The 19,600-nt window shown below is 57.2% G+C and overlaps 1 protein-coding gene across 4 annotated transcripts in view; it reads left to right on the top strand.

Annotated features, from left to right (window-relative positions):
• LOC116954943 (small conductance calcium-activated potassium channel protein 3-like) overlaps positions 1–19,600 on the top strand; it is a 53,782-nt gene that overhangs the window by 24,030 nt on the left and 10,152 nt on the right. For all 4 annotated transcript variants that reach the window (XM_076052722.1, XM_076052723.1, XM_076052721.1 and 1 more), the window contains exons 4-5: positions 2,895–3,313; positions 18,445–18,586. In XM_076052722.1, the coding sequence (XP_075908837.1) occupies positions 2,895–3,313; positions 18,445–18,586 (561 nt within the window). The remainder of the gene's footprint in view (positions 1–2,894; positions 3,314–18,444; positions 18,587–19,600) is intronic.

Genomic DNA, 19,600 nt, shown 5'->3' with positions numbered 1-19,600 from the left:
GTGCACTTGTGATGACCTAGGTTATGAGAGTTTAGCGTTTATAGATGAACTTACTACCAATCACCTACCTGACCCACCCACTAATCCATCCTCCAATGTGCTTGCTCGCTCATCCACACACCTACCCATCCACCTACCTCCACCCACCTACCCATCCACCCACCTACTCATCCACCCACCCACCTACCCATCCACCCACCTACCCATCCACCCACCTACCCATCCACCCACCGTCTCACCCCCTTTACCCCCACCCTCTCCACCACTTTACGCAAGTAAGCACCCACCGAAGCCAACCGGGCTAATCGGAGGTGCAGTGTTGAGCCTATGGGCAGTGTTGAGTCTATGGGCAGTGTTGAGTCTATGGCTACTGGTAGTCTATGGCTACTGGTAGTCTATGGTGTAGTGTTGAGTCTATGGCTACTAGTAGTCTATGCGTAGTGGTAGTCTATGGCTACTGGTAGTCTAAGGTGCAGTGTTGAGTCTATGGTTACTGATAGTCTATGTGTAGTGGTAGTATATGGCTACTGGTAGTCTATGGTGCAGTGTTGAGTCTATGGCTACTGGTAGTCTATGGCTACTGGTAGTCTATGTGTAGTGTTGAGTCTATGGTGCAGTGTTGAGTCTATGGCTACTGGTAGTCTATGGCTACTGGTAGTCTATGGTGTAGTGTTGAGTCTATGGGTAGTGTTGGTCTATGGCTACTGGTAGTCTATGTGTAGTGGTAGTCTATGGCTACTGGTAGTCTATAGCTACTGGTAGTCTATGGTGTAGTGTTTAGTCTACGGCTACTAGTAGTCTATGCGTAGTGGTCGTCTATGGCTACTGGTAGTCTAAGGTGCAGTGTTGAGTCAATGGGTAGTGTTGAGTCTATGGTGCAGTGTTGAGTCTATGGCTACTGGTAGTCTATGTGTAGTGGTAGTCTATGGTGTAGTGTTGAGTCTATGGGTAGTGTTGGTCTATGGCTACTGGTAGTCTATGTATAGTGGTAGTCTATGTGTAGTGGTAGTCTATGGTGTAGTGTTGAGTCTATGGCTACTGGTAGTCTATGACTACTGGTAGGCTATGTGTAGTGTTGAGTCTATGTGTAGTGTTGAGTCTATGATGCAGTATTGAGTCTATGGCTACTGGTAGTCTATGGCTACTGGTAGTCTATGTGTAGTGTTAGTCTATGGTGTAGTGTTGAGTCTATGGGTAGTGTTAGTCTATGGCTACTGGTAGTCTATGTGTAGTGGTAGTCTATGGTGTAGTGTTGAGTCTATGGGTAGTGTTAGTCTATGGCTACTGGTAGTCTATGTGTAGTTTGTATGTTGAACTTCTTTGGCGCCGTACGTCGACAGCCGTGCTAATCGGAGGCGCGGGAAATTTCCGACGGTCTTGAAAAAATTGTCTTTTTAAAGCAGGAAATTCCCCCCGAGCATAAACACCGAGCGCTCTGCCCCTGGTGAACACTGCCCATGGTGGAGCCTCCCAATGGTCGACTCTCGCGGATGGTGGACTTCACCCGGTGTGGGTGGACGCGTGCGTGCGTGTCCACCAACTTTGCTGAACTGGTCGTGGTTGGGCGCGCCGCGCTACAAACCCCGGCTACGACCCGAGTTCGATTCCCGCTCAAGGCCACAAGCGTCCGGTGGCGATTATTTGAACCGCTCCTGGGCTTCCCCTAGGTCGACTCAGCCTCAAATGAGTACCTGGTGCGGTGTGTAAACATCGGCAATGGGGAGGCAAAGGTGGCCGGGTGCTACTCGCTAACAGGAGTTTGCGGTGTCTCTCTCCCCGTGGTCGCGTGGAATTTTCTCTGGGTCCGTCCGGTTACCCAATCCACGTTTAAGAATCAACGTCGCCACTCGTTCGGAGTGTTGGCATCAATTTCCACGCGATGATGAAGAGCCACTTCATTGAGCTATCATTTGTGACAGCCAAAAAAATAGCTACTTAGCTCAGTGGGCCTAACCTGGTAAAATAAAAATAGTTTTTTTTTATTTTTTTTTCCTGTATGGTGCGTCTCCTCCCTGTTCTCCATGGGTTCCCTCTGAGTTCTCCGTTTCCAACCAGTCCTTTAAAAAAAACAAAGACAAAGATCCCCCGTGTAGCCTTAACAGACTGTAGGGGCAAGTGCTGTTAGCAAGTGGCACCTGTGAAGGCCGGCACAGGACACAAGGGGGTGGGTGGCCAGCACCTTTGTCTCCCCAATGGCGATGTTTACACACCGCACCGGGTACTCATTTGAGGCTGGGTCGACCTAGGGGAAGCCCAGTACCGGTTCTGATAATCGTCGCCGGTGTTGGCCGTGAGCGGAAATTCATGGGATCGTCGTTCGTGCAATTTGCATCTCGCGGCCGCTGAGTGGGAGCCACGGACACGAGACTGGATGGCTACCGGCGCTACAGACAGTCGCTGCGCAGTTCTCTACATATTAAGATGTTTTCGGCTAGTTAATGAGTGTTCAGACGTGGGGGGTTGAAAACGGAGCACTCGGATTAAGCCCGCGCATGCCAAGGGACGACGCGCTATCCCATTAAAGAGAGTGTTCGGACTCGGTGTGGCTTTCCTGGGTTCGGAGAAGGAAAAAAATATAAAAAAAAAGAATAATCGGGGGCTGTGATGCGGCTCAGCGGCAGCGCGTTCCTAATAAAGTTTATTTATTTATTATTTTGGGTTAGATCGGGCAAATATAAATGTGTCGTCAAACCCTGCCACCGCCCGACACGGCCAATTAGCATGGCTTGTGACGTTAAACGAAAGTTTTAGCTCTTGCCCCGCGACTGTCTGTCGCAGACCACACCGCGTGGTGGGGGGGGGGGGGGGGGGGGGATTTGGGATTTTCGTTTTTGTTCTGCTCAACCGCCCGCTAACTCGTCCCTCCCCCCCCCCCCACCCCCTCCCCGGCTCAGCTGTTCATGGTAGACAACGGTGCGGACGACTGGCGCATCGCCATGAGCTCCGAGCGCATCTTCTTCATCGCCCTCGAGCTCTGCGTATCGGCCATCCACCCGGTGCCCGGGCGCTACACGTTCGTGTGGACGGCGCGACTCGCCTTCTCCTACGCGCAGTCGGTGACCACGGCCGACGTCGACATCGTCCTCTCCATCCCCATGTTCCTGCGGCTCTACCTGATCGCGCGGGTCATGCTGCTCCACAGCAAGCTGTTCACGGACGCGTCGTCACGCAGCATCGGCGCCCTCAACAAGATCAACTTCAACACGCGCTTCGTCATGAAGACGCTCATGACCATCTGCCCCGGCACCGTGCTGCTCGTATTCAGCATCTCGCTGTGGATCATCGCCGCGTGGACGGTGCGCGCGTGCGAGAGGTGAGGTCGTGGTCCAGGGTGAGTGAGGGGTGAGGCCGTGGCCCAGGGTGAGCGAGGGGGGGTGCGTGCGAGAGGTGAGGCCGTGGTCCAGGGTGAGTGAGGGGTGAGGCCGTGGTCCAGGGTGAGCGAGGGGGGGCGCGTGCGAGAGGTGAGGCCGTGGTCCAGGGTGAGCGAGGGGGGGCGCGTGCGAGAGGTGAGGCCGTGGTCCAGGGTGAGCGAGGGGGGGCGCGTGCGAGAGGTGAGGCCGTGGTCCAGGGTGAGCGAGGGGGGGCGCGTGCGAGAGGTGAGGCCGTGGTCCAGGGTGAGCGAGGGGGGGCGCGTGCGAGAGGTGAGGCCGTGGTCCAGGGTGAGCGAGGGGGGGCGCGTGCGAGAGGTGAGGCCGTGGTCCAGGGTGAGCGAGGGGGGGCGCGTGCGAGAGGTGAGGCCGTGGTCCAGGGTGAGCGAGGGGGGGCGCGTGCGAGAGGTGAGGCCGTGGTCCAGGGTGAGCGAGGGGTGAGGCCGTGGTCCAGGGGGGGGTGAGGGGGGGTGAGTGCGAGAGGTGAGGCCGTGGTCCAGGGTGAGCGAGGGGGGGCGCGTGCGAGAGGTGAGGCCGTGGTCCAGGGTGAGCGAGGGGTGAGGCCGTGGTCCAGGGGGGGGTGAGGGGGGGTGAGTGCGAGAGGTGAGGCCGTGGTCCAGGGTGAGCGAGGGGGGGCGCGTGCGAGAGGTGAGGCCGTGGTCCAGGGTGAGCGAGGGGGGGCGCGTGCGAGAGGTGAGGCCGTGGTCCAGGGTGAGCGAGGGGGGGTGCGTGCGAGAGGTGAGGCCGTGGTCCAGGGTGAGCGAGGGGGGGTGCGTGCGAGAGGTGAGGCCGTGGTCCAGGGTGAGCGAGGGGTGATCCCGTGGTCCAGGGTGAGCGAGGGGTGATCCCGTGGTCCAGGGTGAGCGAGGGGGGGTGCGTGCGAGAGGTGAGGCCGTGGTCCAGGGTGAGTGAGGGGTGAGGCCGTGGCCCAGGGTGAGCGAGGGGGGGTGCGTGCGAGAGGTGAGGCCGTGGTCCAGGGTGAGTGAGGGGTGAGGCCGTGGTCCAGGGTGAGCGAGGGGGGGCGCGTGCAAGAGGTGAGGCCGTGGTCCAGGGTGAGCGAGGGGGGGCGCGTGCGAGAGGTGAGGCCGTGGTCCAGGGTGAGCGAGGGGGGGCGCGTGCGAGAGGTGAGGCCGTGGTCCAGGGTGAGCGAGGGGGGGCGCGTGCGAGAGGTGAGGCCGTGGTCCAGGGTGAGCGAGGGGGGGCGCGTGCGAGAGGTGAGGCCGTGGTCCAGGGTGAGCGAGGGGGGGCGCGTGCGAGAGGTGAGGCCGTGGTCCAGGGTGAGCGAGGGGGGGCGCGTGCGAGAGGTGAGGCCGTGGTCCAGGGTGAGCGAGGGGGGGCGCGTGCGAGAGGTGAGGCCGTGGTCCAGGGTGAGCGAGGGGTGAGGCCGTGGTCCAGGGGGGGGTGAGGGGGGGTGAGTGCGAGAGGTGAGGCCGTGGTCCAGGGTGAGCGAGGGGGGGCGCGTGCGAGAGGTGAGGCCGTGGTCCAGGGTGAGCGAGGGGTGAGGCCGTGGTCCAGGGGGGGGTGAGGGGGGGTGAGTGCGAGAGGTGAGGCCGTGGTCCAGGGTGAGCGAGGGGGGGCGCGTGCGAGAGGTGAGGCCGTGGTCCAGGGTGAGCGAGGGGGGGCGCGTGCGAGAGGTGAGGCCGTGGTCCAGGGTGAGCGAGGGGGGGTGCGTGCGAGAGGTGAGGCCGTGGTCCAGGGTGAGCGAGGGGGGGTGCGTGCGAGAGGTGAGGCCGTGGTCCAGGGTGAGCGAGGGGTGATCCCGTGGTCCAGGGTGAGCGAGGGGTGATCCCGTGGTCCAGGGTGAGCGAGGGGGGGTGCGTGCGAGAGGTGAGGCCGTGGTCCAGGGTGAGTGAGGGGTGAGGCCGTGGCCCAGGGTGAGCGAGGGGGGGTGCGTGCGAGAGGTGAGGCCGTGGTCCAGGGTGAGTGAGGGGTGAGGCCGTGGTCCAGGGTGAGCGAGGGGGGGCGCGTGCGAGAGGTGAGGCCGTGGTCCAGGGTGAGCGAGGGGGGGCGCGTGCGAGAGGTGAGGCCGTGGTCCAGGGTGAGCGAGGGGGGGCGCGTGCGAGAGGTGAGGCCGTGGTCCAGGGTGAGCGAGGGGGGGCGCGTGCGAGAGGTGAGGCCGTGGTCCAGGGTGAGCGAGGGGGGGCGCGTGCGAGAGGTGAGGCCGTGGTCCAGGGTGAGCGAGGGGGGGCGCGTGCGAGAGGTGAGGCCGTGGTCCAGGGTGAGCGAGGGGTGAGGCCGTGGTCCAGGGGGGGTGAGGGGGGGTGAGTGCGAGAGGTGAGGCCGTGGTCCAGGGTGAGCGAGGGGGGGCGCGTGCGAGAGGTGAGGCCGTGGTCCAGGGTGAGCGAGGGGTGAGGCCGTGGTCCAGGGGGGGGTGAGGGGGGGTGAGTGCGAGAGGTGAGGCCGTGGTCCAGGGTGAGCGAGGGGGGGCGCGTGCGAGAGGTGAGGCCGTGGTCCAGGGTGAGCGAGGGGGGGCGCGTGCGAGAGGTGAGGCCGTGGTCCAGGGTGAGCGAGGGGGGGTGCGTGCGAGAGGTGAGGCCGTGGTCCAGGGTGAGCGAGGGGGGGTGCGTGCGAGAGGTGAGGCCGTGGTCCAGGGTGAGCGAGGGGTGATCCCGTGGTCCAGGGTGAGCGAGGGGTGATCCCGTGGTCCAGGGTGAGCGAGGGGGGGTGCGTGCGAGAGGTGAGGCCGTGGTCCAGGGTGAGTGAGGGGTGAGGCCGTGGCCCAGGGTGAGCGAGGGGGGGTGCGTGCGAGAGGTGAGGCCGTGGTCCAGGGTGAGTGAGGGGTGAGGCCGTGGTCCAGGGTGAGCGAGGGGGGGCGCGTGCGAGAGGTGAGGCCGTGGTCCAGGGTGAGCGAGGGGGGGCGCGTGCGAGAGGTGAGGCCGTGGTCCAGGGTGAGCGAGGGGGGGTGCGTGCGAGAGGTGAGGCCGTGGTCCAGGGTGAGCGAGGGGGGGTGCGTGCGAGAGGTGAGGCCGTGGTCCAGGGTGAGCGAGGGGTGATCCCGTGGTCCAGGGTGAGCGAGGGGTGATCCCGTGGTCCAGGGTGAGCGAGGGGGGGTGCGTGCGAGAGGTGAGGCCGTGGTCCAGGGTGAGTGAGGGGTGAGGCCGTGGCCCAGGGTGAGCGAGGGGGGGTGCGTGCGAGAGGTGAGGCCGTGGTCCAGGGTGAGTGAGGGGTGAGGCCGTGGTCCAGGGTGAGCGAGGGGGGCGCGTGCGAGAGGTGAGGCCGTGGTCCAGGGTGAGCGAGGGGGGGCGCGTGCGAGAGGTGAGGCCGTGGTCCAGGGTGAGCGAGGGGGGGTGCGTGCGAGAGGTGAGGCCGTGGTCCAGGGTGAGCGAGGGGGGGTGCGTGCGAGAGGTGAGGCCGTGGTCCAGGGTGAGCGAGGGGGGGTGCGTGCGAGAGGTGAGGCCGTGGTCCAGGGTGAGCGAGGGGGGGTGCGTGCGAGAGGTGAGGCCGTGGTCCAGGGTGAGCGAGGGGGGGTGCGTGCGAGAGGTGAGGCCGTGGTCCAGGGTGAGCAAGGGGTGAGACCGTGGTCCAGGGGGGGGAGGGGGTGAGGGGGGGTGAGTACGAGAGGTGAGGCCGTGGTCCAGGGTGAGCGAGGGGTAAGGCCGTGGTCCAGGTGGGGGTGAGTGAGGGGTGAGGCCGTGGTCCAGGGTGAGCGAGGGGTGAGGCCGCGTGGCCCAGGGTGAGTGAGGGGTGATGCCGCGTGGTCCAGAGTGAGTGAGGGGTGAGGCTGCGTGGTCCAGGGTGAGTGAGGGGTGAGGCCGTAGTCCAGGGTGAGTGAGGGGTTATCCCGTGGTCCAGGGTGAGTGAGAGGTGAGGCCGCGTGGTCCAGGGTGAGTGAGGGGTGAGGCCGCGTGGTCCAGGGTGAGTGAGGGGTGAGGCCACGTGGTCCAGGGTGAGGGGTGAGGCCGTGGTCCAGGGTGAGTGAGGGGTGAGGCTGCGTGGCCCAGGGTGAGTGAGGAGTGAAACCTACTCCGAGCGCTAAACTCCCATTGGACGTATTGACGACCAACCCAGCAGCAAATGCAGTGTTGTGAACGTTGTCTTCTTGTTCATGTGGTTTTATATCCCCTCGTGGGTGCGGTGTTATCCCCTTGTGGGTGCGGTGATATCCCCTTGTAGGTGCGGTGTTATCCCCTTGTGGGTGCGGTGTTATCCCCTCGTTGGTGCGGTGTTAACCCCTTGTGGGTGTGGTGTTATCCCCTCGTTGGTGCGGTGTTATCCCCTTGTGGGTGCGGTGACATCCCCTTGTGGGTGCGGTGTTATCCCCTTGTGGGTGCGGTGTTATGCCCTTGTTGGTGCGGTGTTATCCCTTTGTGGGTGCGGTGTTATCCCCTTGTAGGTGTGGTGATATCCCCTTGTTGGTGCGGTGTTATCCCCTTGTTGGTGTGGTGATATCCCCTTGTGGGTGCAGTGTTATCCCCTTGTTGGTGTGGTGATATCCCCTTGTTGGTGTGGTGTTATCCCCTTGTAGGTGCGGTGTTATCCCCTTGTTGGTGCGGTGTTATCCCCTTGTGGGTGCGGTGTTATCCCCTTGTGGGTGCGGTGATATCCCCTTGTTGGTGCGGTGATATCCCCTTGTAGGTGCGGTGTTATCCCCTCGTTGGTGCGGTGTTATCCCCTTGTGGGTGCGGTGTTATCCCCTTGTGGGTGCGGTGATATCCCCTCGTTGGTGCGGTGTTATCCCCTCGTCGGTGCGGTGTTATCCCCTCGTTGGTGCGGTGTTATCCCCTTGTGGGTGTGGTGTTATCCCCTTGTGGGTGCGGTGTTATCCCCTTGTGGGTGTGGTGTTATCCCCTTGTAGGTGCGGTGTTATCCCCTTGTGGGTGTGGTGTTATCCCCTTGTGGGTGCGGTGTTATCGCCTTGTGGGTGTGGTGTTATCCCCTTGTGGGTGCGGTGATATCCCCTTGTGGGTGTGGTGTTATCCCCTTGTGGGTGTGGTGTTATCCCCTTGTGGGTGTGGTGTTATCCCCTTGTGGGTGTGGTGTTATCGCCTTGTGGGTGTGGTGTTATCCCCTTGTGGGTGTGGTGTTATCCCCTTATAGGTGCGGTGTTATCCCCTTGTTGGTGCGGTGTTATCCCCTCGTTGGTGTGGTGTTATCCCCTTGTTGGTGCGGTGTTATCCCCTTGTAGGTGCGGTGTTATCCCCTCGTGGGTGTGGTGTTATCCCCTTGTAGGTGCGGTGTTATCCCCTTGTGGGTGTGGTGTTATCCCCTTGTTGGTGCGGTGTTATCCCCTTGTAGGTGCGGTGTTATCCCCTTGTGGGTGCGGTGATATCCCCTTGTGGGTGCGGTGTTATCCCCTTGTGGGTGTGGTGATATCCCCTTGTGGGTGTGGTGTTATCCCCTTGTAGGTGCGGTGTTATCCCCTCGTTGGTGCGGTGTTATCCCCTTGTGGGTGCGGTGTTATCCCCTTGTGGGTGTGGTGTTATCCCCTTGTAGGTGCGGTGTTATCCCCTTGTAGGTGTGGTGTTATCCCCTCGTTGGTGCGGTGATATCCCCTTGTGGGTGCGGTGTTATCCCCTTGTTGGTGCGGTGTTATCCCCTTGTGGGTGCGGTGTTATCCCCTTGTGGGTGTGGTGATATCCCCTTGTGGGTGCGGTGTTATCCCCTTGTAGGTGCGGTGTTATCCCCTTGTAGGTGTGGTGTTATTGTTGGTGTCACCGATTGCTGCGGCGTTGAGAATGCTGCCAGTGGACGTTATCGGTGGCTGGTAGCCTGTGAGGTGGCTCAGCTGTAGAGCGAGTGGCTCGCAAGGGGAAGGGCATGAGTTCAATGCCAGGCTGGGCTTGGGGGGAGGGGGGGGGGTGTGGGTGGGAGGTGTTGGCTCAGCCCATCATCCATCGGGGCTCGCTAAAACGAAATACCGCTTTGTGGGGAAGATCGAGAATGGTTATCCTATGGATACACTCACCCCGGTTTAACACCTGGGAGGCTTTCGCGACCAATGTCATCCATAATAGAGGGTTTTTTTTGGGGTTAGATCGTGTAAATATTAAAATGTTTCGGTAAACCCGCAACCACCCGACACAGCCAACTGGTAAGGGTTTGTCACGTAAGCAGAACGTGGCCAATTCGTCACTAGTACAGCACTAGTGTGTAGTGTATAGTGTAGTTTATAGTAGTGTATAGTGTAGTATACTAGTACAGCACTAACCGGTGTGTTGGAGAGCCAAGCCACAACGTTTACAATCTGAGTACGACGTTTCAGCAGTAATTACAACCAGCTTCATCAGGCGACGGCCCAGATTTGTGGAGGAGTCCACCTGTTTAGTTCCTGAAATAGAGGCGTGGGTGTGGTGACCACTCTTGTGCGCTCTTCTTACGCAAAGTGGGGGGGGGGGGGGGGTGATTAATGAGTCAACGTACATTATGCATGTGCATTATGCTGTCATAGGAATGGGGAATTTATACTGCCTGGCTCAAAGCTGTAAACGGGCGAGCATCAGTTTAACACGTAGGCTTTCGCGACCAATATTATTCATAATAAAGGTTTTTTGGGTTAGATCGCGTTATTTATAAATGTGTCGTAACCCTCCACCACCCGACACGGCCAATCAGCAAAAAAGTGTCACGTTGACAAAAGACAAATAGTTCACTACTTTAGCCCACCGGTGTGTTGAAGAGTGAATCCACAACATTGACAGTTTGAGTACGACGTTTCGCTGGTAATTACATCCAGCATCATCGGGCAATTCGCAAGAATGGTAAAGCCCTCGCTTGCTCCCGGTCTTAAATAGAGCAGCAGGGTGACGTCATCATTTAACTCATTTTAGGTGCAGTGATTGAGTTAGCTGTCGGTGGAGTGTGCGACGGCCGTGCCGCCACTCTTCTCCGCGGTGAGTAACAGTGCCCCTAAAGGCGACGGCGCTGCTGCGACTCTCTCTAAAAAAGATATATATAATAATAAAAAACGTAGGCCGCTTGCACACGTTCCGAGATTCAGCCGTGAGGACGGGACACCCTCACCCCGCGGCTCGCAGACTGTCTCGGACGCGGGAAAGGGTTCCTTGGCCGCCTTAATGTCGGGTGCCACAGTGGCTAGGAGATTTCGATTTAAAGCTGTCGTGACTGCAAGGATTCATCTTCTTTGGTTCTTTCGGTAAAATCACGTAGAATGAGAATAAAATAATAAATTGATGAAATAAAATAACACAATAATATTCTCACGACGTTTCGGCCACAACACAAGCGGCCTTCATCAGGTGAAGGGACGAGACTGTCTGGAGGACAGCGCTGGAGCGAAAAAGCCACGCTCAGATCGCGACCTTTAAGCCTCAACTTCAGCAAAGGTCGCGATCTGAGCGTGGCTTTTTAGCTCCAGCGCTGTCCTCCAGACAGTCTCGTCCCTTCACCTGATGAAGGCCGCTTGTGTTGTGGCCGAAACGTCGTGAGAATATTATTGTGTTATTTTATTTTATCAATTTATTGTTTTATTCTCATTCTACGTGATTTTACCGAAAGAACCAAAGAAGATGAATCCTTGCAGTCACGAAAGCTTTAAATCGAAATCTCCTAGCCACTGTGGCACCCGACATTAAGGCGGCCAAGGAACCCTTTCCCGCGTCCGAGACAGTCTGCGAGCCGCGGGGTGAGGGTGTCCCGTCCTCACGGCTGAATCTCGGAACGTGCTCAAGCGGCCTACGTTTTTTATTATTATATATATTTTTTAGAGAGAGTCGCAGCAGCGCCGTCGCCTTTAGGGGCACTGTTACTCACCGCGGAGAAGAGTGGCGGCACGGCCGTCGCACACTCCACCGACAGCTGGCACCCAAAACTGTGCCACACGCCACCTCCCCGCACGGCCTCGCGGGGGCCCCGGCGCGTCTTCCGACCCCGAAGACGCGCCGATCGAGAATATTTAGTTTTTACACGTACGTCATCGGAACGGGGAAGTAGTTAACGAGAGGAGTTTCTACACGTGGGAGGAAACCGGAGCACCCGGAGGGAAAAAAAAACCCTCGCGCGCGCACGCGCCCGCCCGCAAGGGAGAAACGCTCTATCCCGTAGAGGCGGGACACACGGTGGGGTTCCACGTTCTTTGTGCTGTGCCGCCTTCTCCCGGCGAGCCAGGGGTTACGGATCCTCACCGACGCCGCGCTCACGGGGAGGGAGCCTCGCGACAATCTGCGCGGTGATCCACCAACCCCCCCCTCCCCCCCCCCCCCCCCCCGCCAGCTGCCTCTCCGCAGCACCGGGTTGACGGGGCGTCCGTTGCCCTACCGCTGCCCGGGTGACGCTGTGTGCCCGCTCTCGGGTGCATTTCGAGAACATTCCAGCGGTTTGCCATCACGTGTTTCCCGGGGTACACTCTGAGAATGCTCCAGTGGGCTTGTCCCTGAGTAGCTGAGGTGGTTTTTTGGGGGCTTTGAGAATAATCGCCCTCGTCCCAAATGAAGGCATTCGTCTTTGGTGTACACTATGGAAAATGTTCCAACGAGGCGTCCCCTGCTTATCGAGTTGGTTTTTTGGGGGTGGGGGGGGGGTACGCGTTGCGAACGTGTCAGCAGGGGAGGAGGGGGGGGGTCTCACTGAGCGATGGGTGGAGTTTTTTTTTTGGGGTACACTTTGAGAACGATCGGGCGTCCGCGTGTCCCGCTCACGTTCCACTGAAACCCAATCTCACCGTCTCCGCCGCTAATTCTCATTCTGAGTCTGCGGGGAGGAGAAGGGGGAGGAGGAGGAGGAGAGGGGAGGGGAGGAGGAGGGGGGGTCGCTGACGTTTGAGGTTCAGGGCTATTCATAGCGGGCGCTCATTTACAGACCTCCAACAATGACGACGGCGTTGGTGATGATGGTGATGATGATGGCAGCGATAACGGTGATGGTGATGATGGTGGTAACGATATGAGAAATAATCATTGTGGTGGTGGTTGGTAGCGGCGGTGGTGGTTGTGGTGGTGGTGATGATGATGGTGGTGGCGGCAGTGCGGTAATAGAGACAATGTATAACGTTTAGTTTTAGGGTTTCGTCCATAAATGACGTCACGCACCTGGGGGGGGGGGGGGTGTCAGACATTTGTGACGAGGGGGGCGGGGGTTTGAGAAATGTGACGTCACATCAAAATGCGCAACTTTAAATAAATATAGACGATACGTTCTACTTAATTAAATAGACTTTTTAATAAATGTTTTCTCCTACAACATCAGAGTGCAGCGCCACATTAAATACGCGCTACAATAACAATAGTTTAAAGTGATTTGAAGCACGTTTTATTTGGGGGGGGGAGGCAGAGCTTTGTGACGTCATATTTGAGGTGGGAGGTTGGTCAAAAATCGTCCCAAATCGCGTGACGTCATTTATGGACGGTCCCTTATTCATGAGTAGGAGCCACGGACGCGAGACTGGATGGCTACCGGCGCTACCGACAGTCGCTCTGCAGTTCTCTACATATTAAGATGTTTTTGGCTACTTAATGAGTGGGGGGGGGGCGGGGGGTTTGAAAACGGAGCACTCGGATTAAGCCTGCCAAGGGACAGACACTCTCACCCACACGGAAGGAACATGTGGATATTATCCATAAAACAGGTTCTTTTTGGGGGGTTCAGATCGCGTAAATATATAAATGTGTGTCGTTCAACCCGTCCACCACCCGACACAGCCAACTAGCAAGGTTTGTCACGTAAACAGCATGTGGCCAATTCGGCACTAGTACAGCACTAGTGTATAGTGTAGTGTATAGTATAGTGTATAGTGTAGTGCATAGTAGTGTATAGTGTAGTGTATAGTATAGTGCATAGCAGTGTATAGTGTAGTGTATAGTGTAGTGCATAGTAGTGTATAGTGTAGTGTATAGTGTAGTGTATAGTAGTGTATAGTGTAGTGCATAGTAGTGTATAGTGTAGTGTATAGTGTAGTGCATAGTAGTGTATAGTGTAGTGTATAGTGAAGTGTATAGTGTAGTGAATAGTAGTGTATAGTGTAGTGTACAGTAGTGTATAGTGTAGTGTCATGCATAGTAGTGTATAGTGTAGTGTATAGTAGTGTATAGTGTAGTGTATAGTGTAGTGCATAGTAGTGTATAGTGTAGTATACTAGTACAGCACACACACCGGTGTGTTGGAGAGCCAAGCCACAACATTTACAATCTGAGTCCGATGTTAGCGATTCGTCGTATTATCTGTCTTTATAGCAAATGAAAAAAAAACACAATGACTTTACTGTGCAAGTAAAAAAATTGTGTTTTCACTTTTATATTTAGGGCCCCTTTATAACTAACGTATACTACAGACCCCGCACCTAGCTTCATCCGACACTGCCTGCCACTCATGTACACAAACACAGCTGCATTGGCGCACGATTCAAGCGCGTGAACACAAACAAACACACCTGTCTCTCTGTCTGTGCGTGACTTGGGTATGTTCTAAGTAGGGGGTGTGTGTTTGAACACCCTGGGGAGCGGTGGTACAGCGGTTAGCGCTACGCTGCGCTACGAACCCGGCGATCTGGGTTCGATTCCGGCTCACGGCCAACACCGGCGACGATTATTCGAACCGGTCCTGGGCCTCCCCTAGGTCGACTCGGCCTCAAATGAGTACCTGGTGCTGTGTGTAGTAACCATCGCCACTAGGGGAGACAAAGGCGGTCGGGCGTGGTGCTGGCCACCCACCCCCTCGTGCGCCGTGCCGGCCTTCATAGGTGCTGCTCGCTAACAGCACTTGCCCCCTACACTCTGTTAAGGCTACACGGGGGATCTTTGTCTTTATCTTTGGTGCTGGCCACCCAACCCCTCGTGTCCTGTGCCAGCCTTCATAGGTGCTTGCCCACAAGCACTTGCCCCCAACCGTATGGTAAGGCTACACGGGGGTCTTTGTCTTTGTGTACGCGTGTGGGGAGCGGTGGCGCAGTGGTTAGCGCGCGGCGCTCCAAACCCGACCCGCCCCCGGGTTCCATTATCTGCACCGGTCCTGGGCCTCCCCTAGGTCGGCTCGGCCTCAAATGAGCACCTGGTGCGCTGTGTATACAAACATCGACACGGGGGGGGGGAGACAAAGGCGGCCCGGGCGGGGTTGCTGGCCACCCAACAGCCGTCGTGTGCCACAGCATTCATAGGCTGAGACTCGCGAACAGCACTTGGCACTAACAGTCTGTCACGGGCTTCACGTGTTGGGGGGGGGGTCTTTGTTTTGTGTACGTGTGTGTGTGTACGTGTGTGTGTACGTGTACGTGTGTGTGTACGTGTGTGTGTACGTGTGTGTGTGTACGTGTGTGTGTACGTGTACGTGTGTGTGTACGTGTGTGTGTACGTGTGTGTGTGTACGTGTGTGTGTACGTGTGTCTGTACGTGTTTGTGTGTGTACCTGTGTGTGTGTGTACGTGTGTGTGTGTACGTGTGTGTGTGTGTACGTGTGTGTGTGTACGTGTGTGTGTACGTGTGTGTGTGTACGTGTGTGTGTGTACGTGTTTGTGTGTGTGTACGTGTGTGTGTGTGTACGTGTGTGTGTATGTACATGTTTGTGTGTGTGTGTACCTGTGTGTGTGTGTACGTGTGTGTTTGTGTGTACGTGTGTGTGTACGTGTGTGTGTGTGTACGTGTGTGTGTACCTGTGTGAGTTTGTGTGTACGTGTGTGTGTGTGTGTGTACGTGTGTGTGTATGTACGTGTGTGTGTACGTGTGTGTGTGTGTGTGGGGAGGAAACCTCTGACCCCAAGTGCTCTTCTCGGCTATTAATAGGCGATCGCAAACCAGCTGTCATGCCAACTTCGAGTTTCTGGGACAACCCCTCATCCCCGCAGCTATTCATAGGGAACGTCAACCCCACGCCTCTCTCTCGCCGTGGCGAAGACGACACCAGCCAGCAGGGAAATGGATGACGGGTGGAGGTTTTTATTTATTTATCTCAATGATATTGATTCGTGAAAGCCTCCCGTGTCTGGCGGGCTTCATTTGTGTCGGTTGTTACGAATCTGGAAGTAGCCATGGTGGAATTGATACTGGCAGGAAGAGTCATTTGGGCTGGATCAGCTATCGGTACCAACCAAGGTGGCAAAACTTCAATGGTACCATTTTTGTTGTTGTTACACCAATCTAGATTAGAAGTGTCCCCGCGCCTGCAGGGATACGTACTCTTTGGTTCTTTCGGTAAAGTCACGTGGGTATAAAATAAATTAAAGTCACGACGTTTCGGTGCGCAGCACAAGCGTCCGTCATCGGGTGGGACAACCACAGCGAGAAACAACTGCTGATGAAGGGCGCTTGTGTTGCGCCCGAAACGTCGTGACTTTAATTCGTGATTTTTATTGTATACCTACGTTGTTACACCAACACAAGTAGGATAATACATGTTGAGCCTTTCCAAATGAGCAGCTGTTTAATTTTTTCTCGCAAGGAAACCGGCTTTTTGCACCTATAGCAATCACGCCTATTTGCCCAGACGTTACAAATTAAAAAAAAACATTCCAACACCTCTGCTGTTAATTAAGACAATACATATTTTACAAAGTGGATGTTTGCCCCCAAGGCATGTATTTCATACATATTCTTGCATCCATTCGCGCTTGTTCTTCGATTTCAGTGACTTAGTTAAGTCTGGAATAGATTGGCGCTCACTGTTTTTCTTCCGTTTCATAGGAAGGTCCCATGGTGTAGCTGTTCAACCCCGAGCTCTCAATGCCCTGACAGCGGCATCGTCTCTGTGCTGTTCGCCTCTTGGCGTCCTCTGGGTCTGACACCGTTTGAGACGAGGCTCTAAAGAATGCTGTCTCTGGTGCGGACCAATCAGCTTCAAAGACAATGCACCATCGTGTACTACCAGAGCGCGTGGTTTTTGCTTGCATGTTCACACACAAAGCATGCGTGGTTAATGCAAACGTGATTCCTCGCAAAAGATTTTAGTTTGGTGTTTGAACACCCTTAACGCATCTGTCTTAAGGCCAGTAAGAGTAAAACTTATTCTTATGCCTGTAGTTTCACTTCCTCGTTCTTTTCTGTGACCGCATCGGTGACCCGGCCGCCTGCCGGCCTGCCGCGACGCTTTGCCGGAGACGGAGCGATGAAATCGGCTCTCGCGAGCCAGCGAGCCCGGCCGTCGCGGGATCGTTTAAGGGGGGGGGGAGGGGCGTCATCCAGCAGTGGATCGATCGCGGCCGCTCGTGGCGGAGGTTCGCGGTTCGAGCCCGGCGGCCGCCCCGGTTAATACCGCGGTGGGAATTGTACGGCTGTACGAATGGATGTTGAACTTCTTTCCCACTGTGCTATAATGGTGCTGATTGTGACGGTGGCTGATGGCTGATGATGGTGACGATGGCTGATGAACGATGACGATGGCTGATAATGGTGACGATGGCTGATGATGGTGACGGTGGCTGATGATGGCGACGGTAACGATGGCTGATGATGGTTACGGTGACGATGGCTGATGATGGTTACGGTGACGATGGCTGATGATGGTTACGGTGACGATGGCTGATGATGGTTACGGTGACGATGGCTGATGATGGTTACGGTGACGATGGCTGATGATGGTGACGGTGGCTGATGATGGTTACGGTGACGATGGCTGCTGATGATGATGGTACCGGCGAGACCACACTGACGTCGCTCAATGTTTAAACACGACTTGCAGCCCTCCGCGCCAGAGCCAGGTTAACGATTTAATTGATTTTGAAGCCCACTCAAAATGCCGATATTTAATCACCTTTGATGTTTGGAGGAGGCGGCGGCGACGGGGGGGGATTTAAGTGAGAGCCACGCGAAGGAATTGACCGCGGTGGAGGCTGTGGCCAGGGTTCGCCTACAAATAGAGGGAGATTATGTCGTTAACTCCAGGCACTCTCTCTATCCACTGCTGGATGAAGGCCTCCAAGCGCCGCGTCGATCACGGGAGGTCGTCTGACAGTACTTCACCACGCTGGCCGTTGGGGTTGCTTTAAGGGTAGAGGGGAGCGCGGGATCAGCTGTGACTCTTTGTGTGCCCCGCACCTCCGATGGGTACGGTGCGAAAGAAGTTAAACATACCTACATGAACTCAGATAGACCCGTAGGCTCACACAGAGACCCATAGACTCGCACAGAGACCCATAGACTCGCACAGAGACCCATATGCTCGCACAGAGACCCATAGACTCACACAGAGACCCATAGACTCACACAGAGACCCATAGACTCGCACAGAGACCCATAGGCTCACACAGAGACCCATAGACTCAAACAGAGACCTATAGACTCACGCAGAGACCCATAGACTCGCACAATGACCCGTAGACTCACACAGAGATCCATAGACACACACAGAGACCCATAGACTCACACAGAGACCCATAGACTCGCACAGAGACCCATAGACTCACACAGAGACCCATAGACTCACATAGAAACCCATAGTCTCACACAGAGATCCATAGACTCACACAGAGATCCATAGACTCACAGAGAGACCCCTAGACTCACACAGAGATCCATAGACTCGCACAGAGACCCATAGACTCGTACAGAGACCCATAGACTCGCACAGAGACCCATAGACTCACACAGAGACCCATAGACTCACACAGAGATCCATAGACTCGTTCAGAGACCCATAGACTCGCACAGAGACCCATAGACTCGCACAGAGACCCATAGAATCACACAGAGACCCATAGACTCGCACAGAGACCCATAGACTCACACAGAGACCCATAGACTCACACAGAGATCCATAGACTCGTTCAGAGACCCATAGACTCGCACAGAGACCCATAGACTCGCACAGAGACCCATAGAATCACACAGAAACCCATTTCTTTAGAATTGCTATTTGTGTTTAGTTTGTTGTCCTTCCCCCGCACCTCCGATCAATACGGTTGGCCATGTACGTGCATGTACATATTGGGTTAGATTGCGTAAATATAAATGTGTCGTTAAACCCGCCACCACCCGACAGCCAATTAGTAAGGTTTGTCATGTAAACAAAACGTTCCAATTTGTTACTAGTACAGCACTAACCGGTGTGTTGGAGAGAGAATCCACAATATTGATATTGATTATTCTGATGTTGATGCTGGTGATGTTAGTGATGATGATGATGACATTGATGATGCCGATGTTGATGCTGGCGATGTTAGTTATGACGACGATGACGATGTCGATGATGTTACCCCCAGGTACCACGACCCGCAGGACGTAACGAGCAACTTCCTGGGCGCCATGTGGCTCATATCCATCACTTTCCTCTCCATCGGCTACGGGGACATGGTGCCACACACCTACTGTGGCCGCGGGGTGTGTCTGCTTACTGGCATCATGGTGAGCAGTCTCTCGCCTGCTTGCTCACCCACAAGCCCGCCCACCCAACCGCTCACCCACTCACCCAACCGCTCACCCACTCACCCACCCGCTCACCCACCCACCCACCCGCCCAACCGCTCACCCACTCACTCGCCCGCCCGCCCAACCGCTCACCCACCCGCCCACCCCCCCGCCCACCCGCTCACCCACTCGCCCACCCGCTCACCCACCCACCCGCTCACCCACCCACCCATTCACCCACCCACCCGCTCACCCACCCACCCGCTCACCCACTCACCCGCTCACGCACCCACCCGCTCGCCCACCCACCCGCTCGCCCACCCACCCGTTCTCCCACCCACCCATTCGCCCACCCACCTGCTCGCCCACCCACCCGCTCGCCCACCCACCCGCTCGCCCACCCACCCGCTCACCCACCCACCCGCTCACCCACCCACCCACTCACCCACCCACCCGCTCACCCACCCACCCGCTCGCCCACCCACCCGCTCGCGCACCCACCCGCTCGCCCACCCACCCGCTCGCCCACCCACCCGCTCGCTCACCCACCCGCTCGCCCACCCACCCGTTCACCCACCCACCCGTTCGACCACCCAACCAGCTCGCCCTCCCACCCGCCCGCTCACCAACCCGCTCACCCGCCCACCCGCCTGCCCACCCACCCGCTCAACCACCCACCCGCCTGCCCGCCCACCCGCTCATCCACCCGCTCGGCCACCCACCCACTCGCCCTCTCGCCCGTCCGCTCACCCACCCGCTCACCCACCCGCTCGCCCTAATGCCCACCCACCCGCTCACCCACCCGCTCACCCACCCACCCGTCCGCCCGCCCACCCGTTCACCCACCCACCGATGCACTCGCTCAACCATTCACTTGCCTACCCACTTGCTCACTCGCATGATCACTTGCACACTCACCGACTCAACCGCTTACCCGCCCATTCACCCGGCCACTCGCTCTTCTATTCACTCACTCACTCACCCATCTGCGCCCTTGCTCACCCCACACTT

The sequence above is a fragment of the Petromyzon marinus genome, chromosome 57, assembly GCF_048934315.1.
Source record: "Petromyzon marinus isolate PM22_M1 ecotype Great Lakes invasive population chromosome 57, UKy_Petmar_22M1.pri1.0, whole genome shotgun sequence".
NCBI classification, from domain to species: Eukaryota; Metazoa; Chordata; class Hyperoartia; order Petromyzontiformes; family Petromyzontidae; genus Petromyzon; species Petromyzon marinus.
Note: the sequence above shows the minus strand (reverse complement) of the source record. Positions and strands in the feature narration are given on the sequence as shown.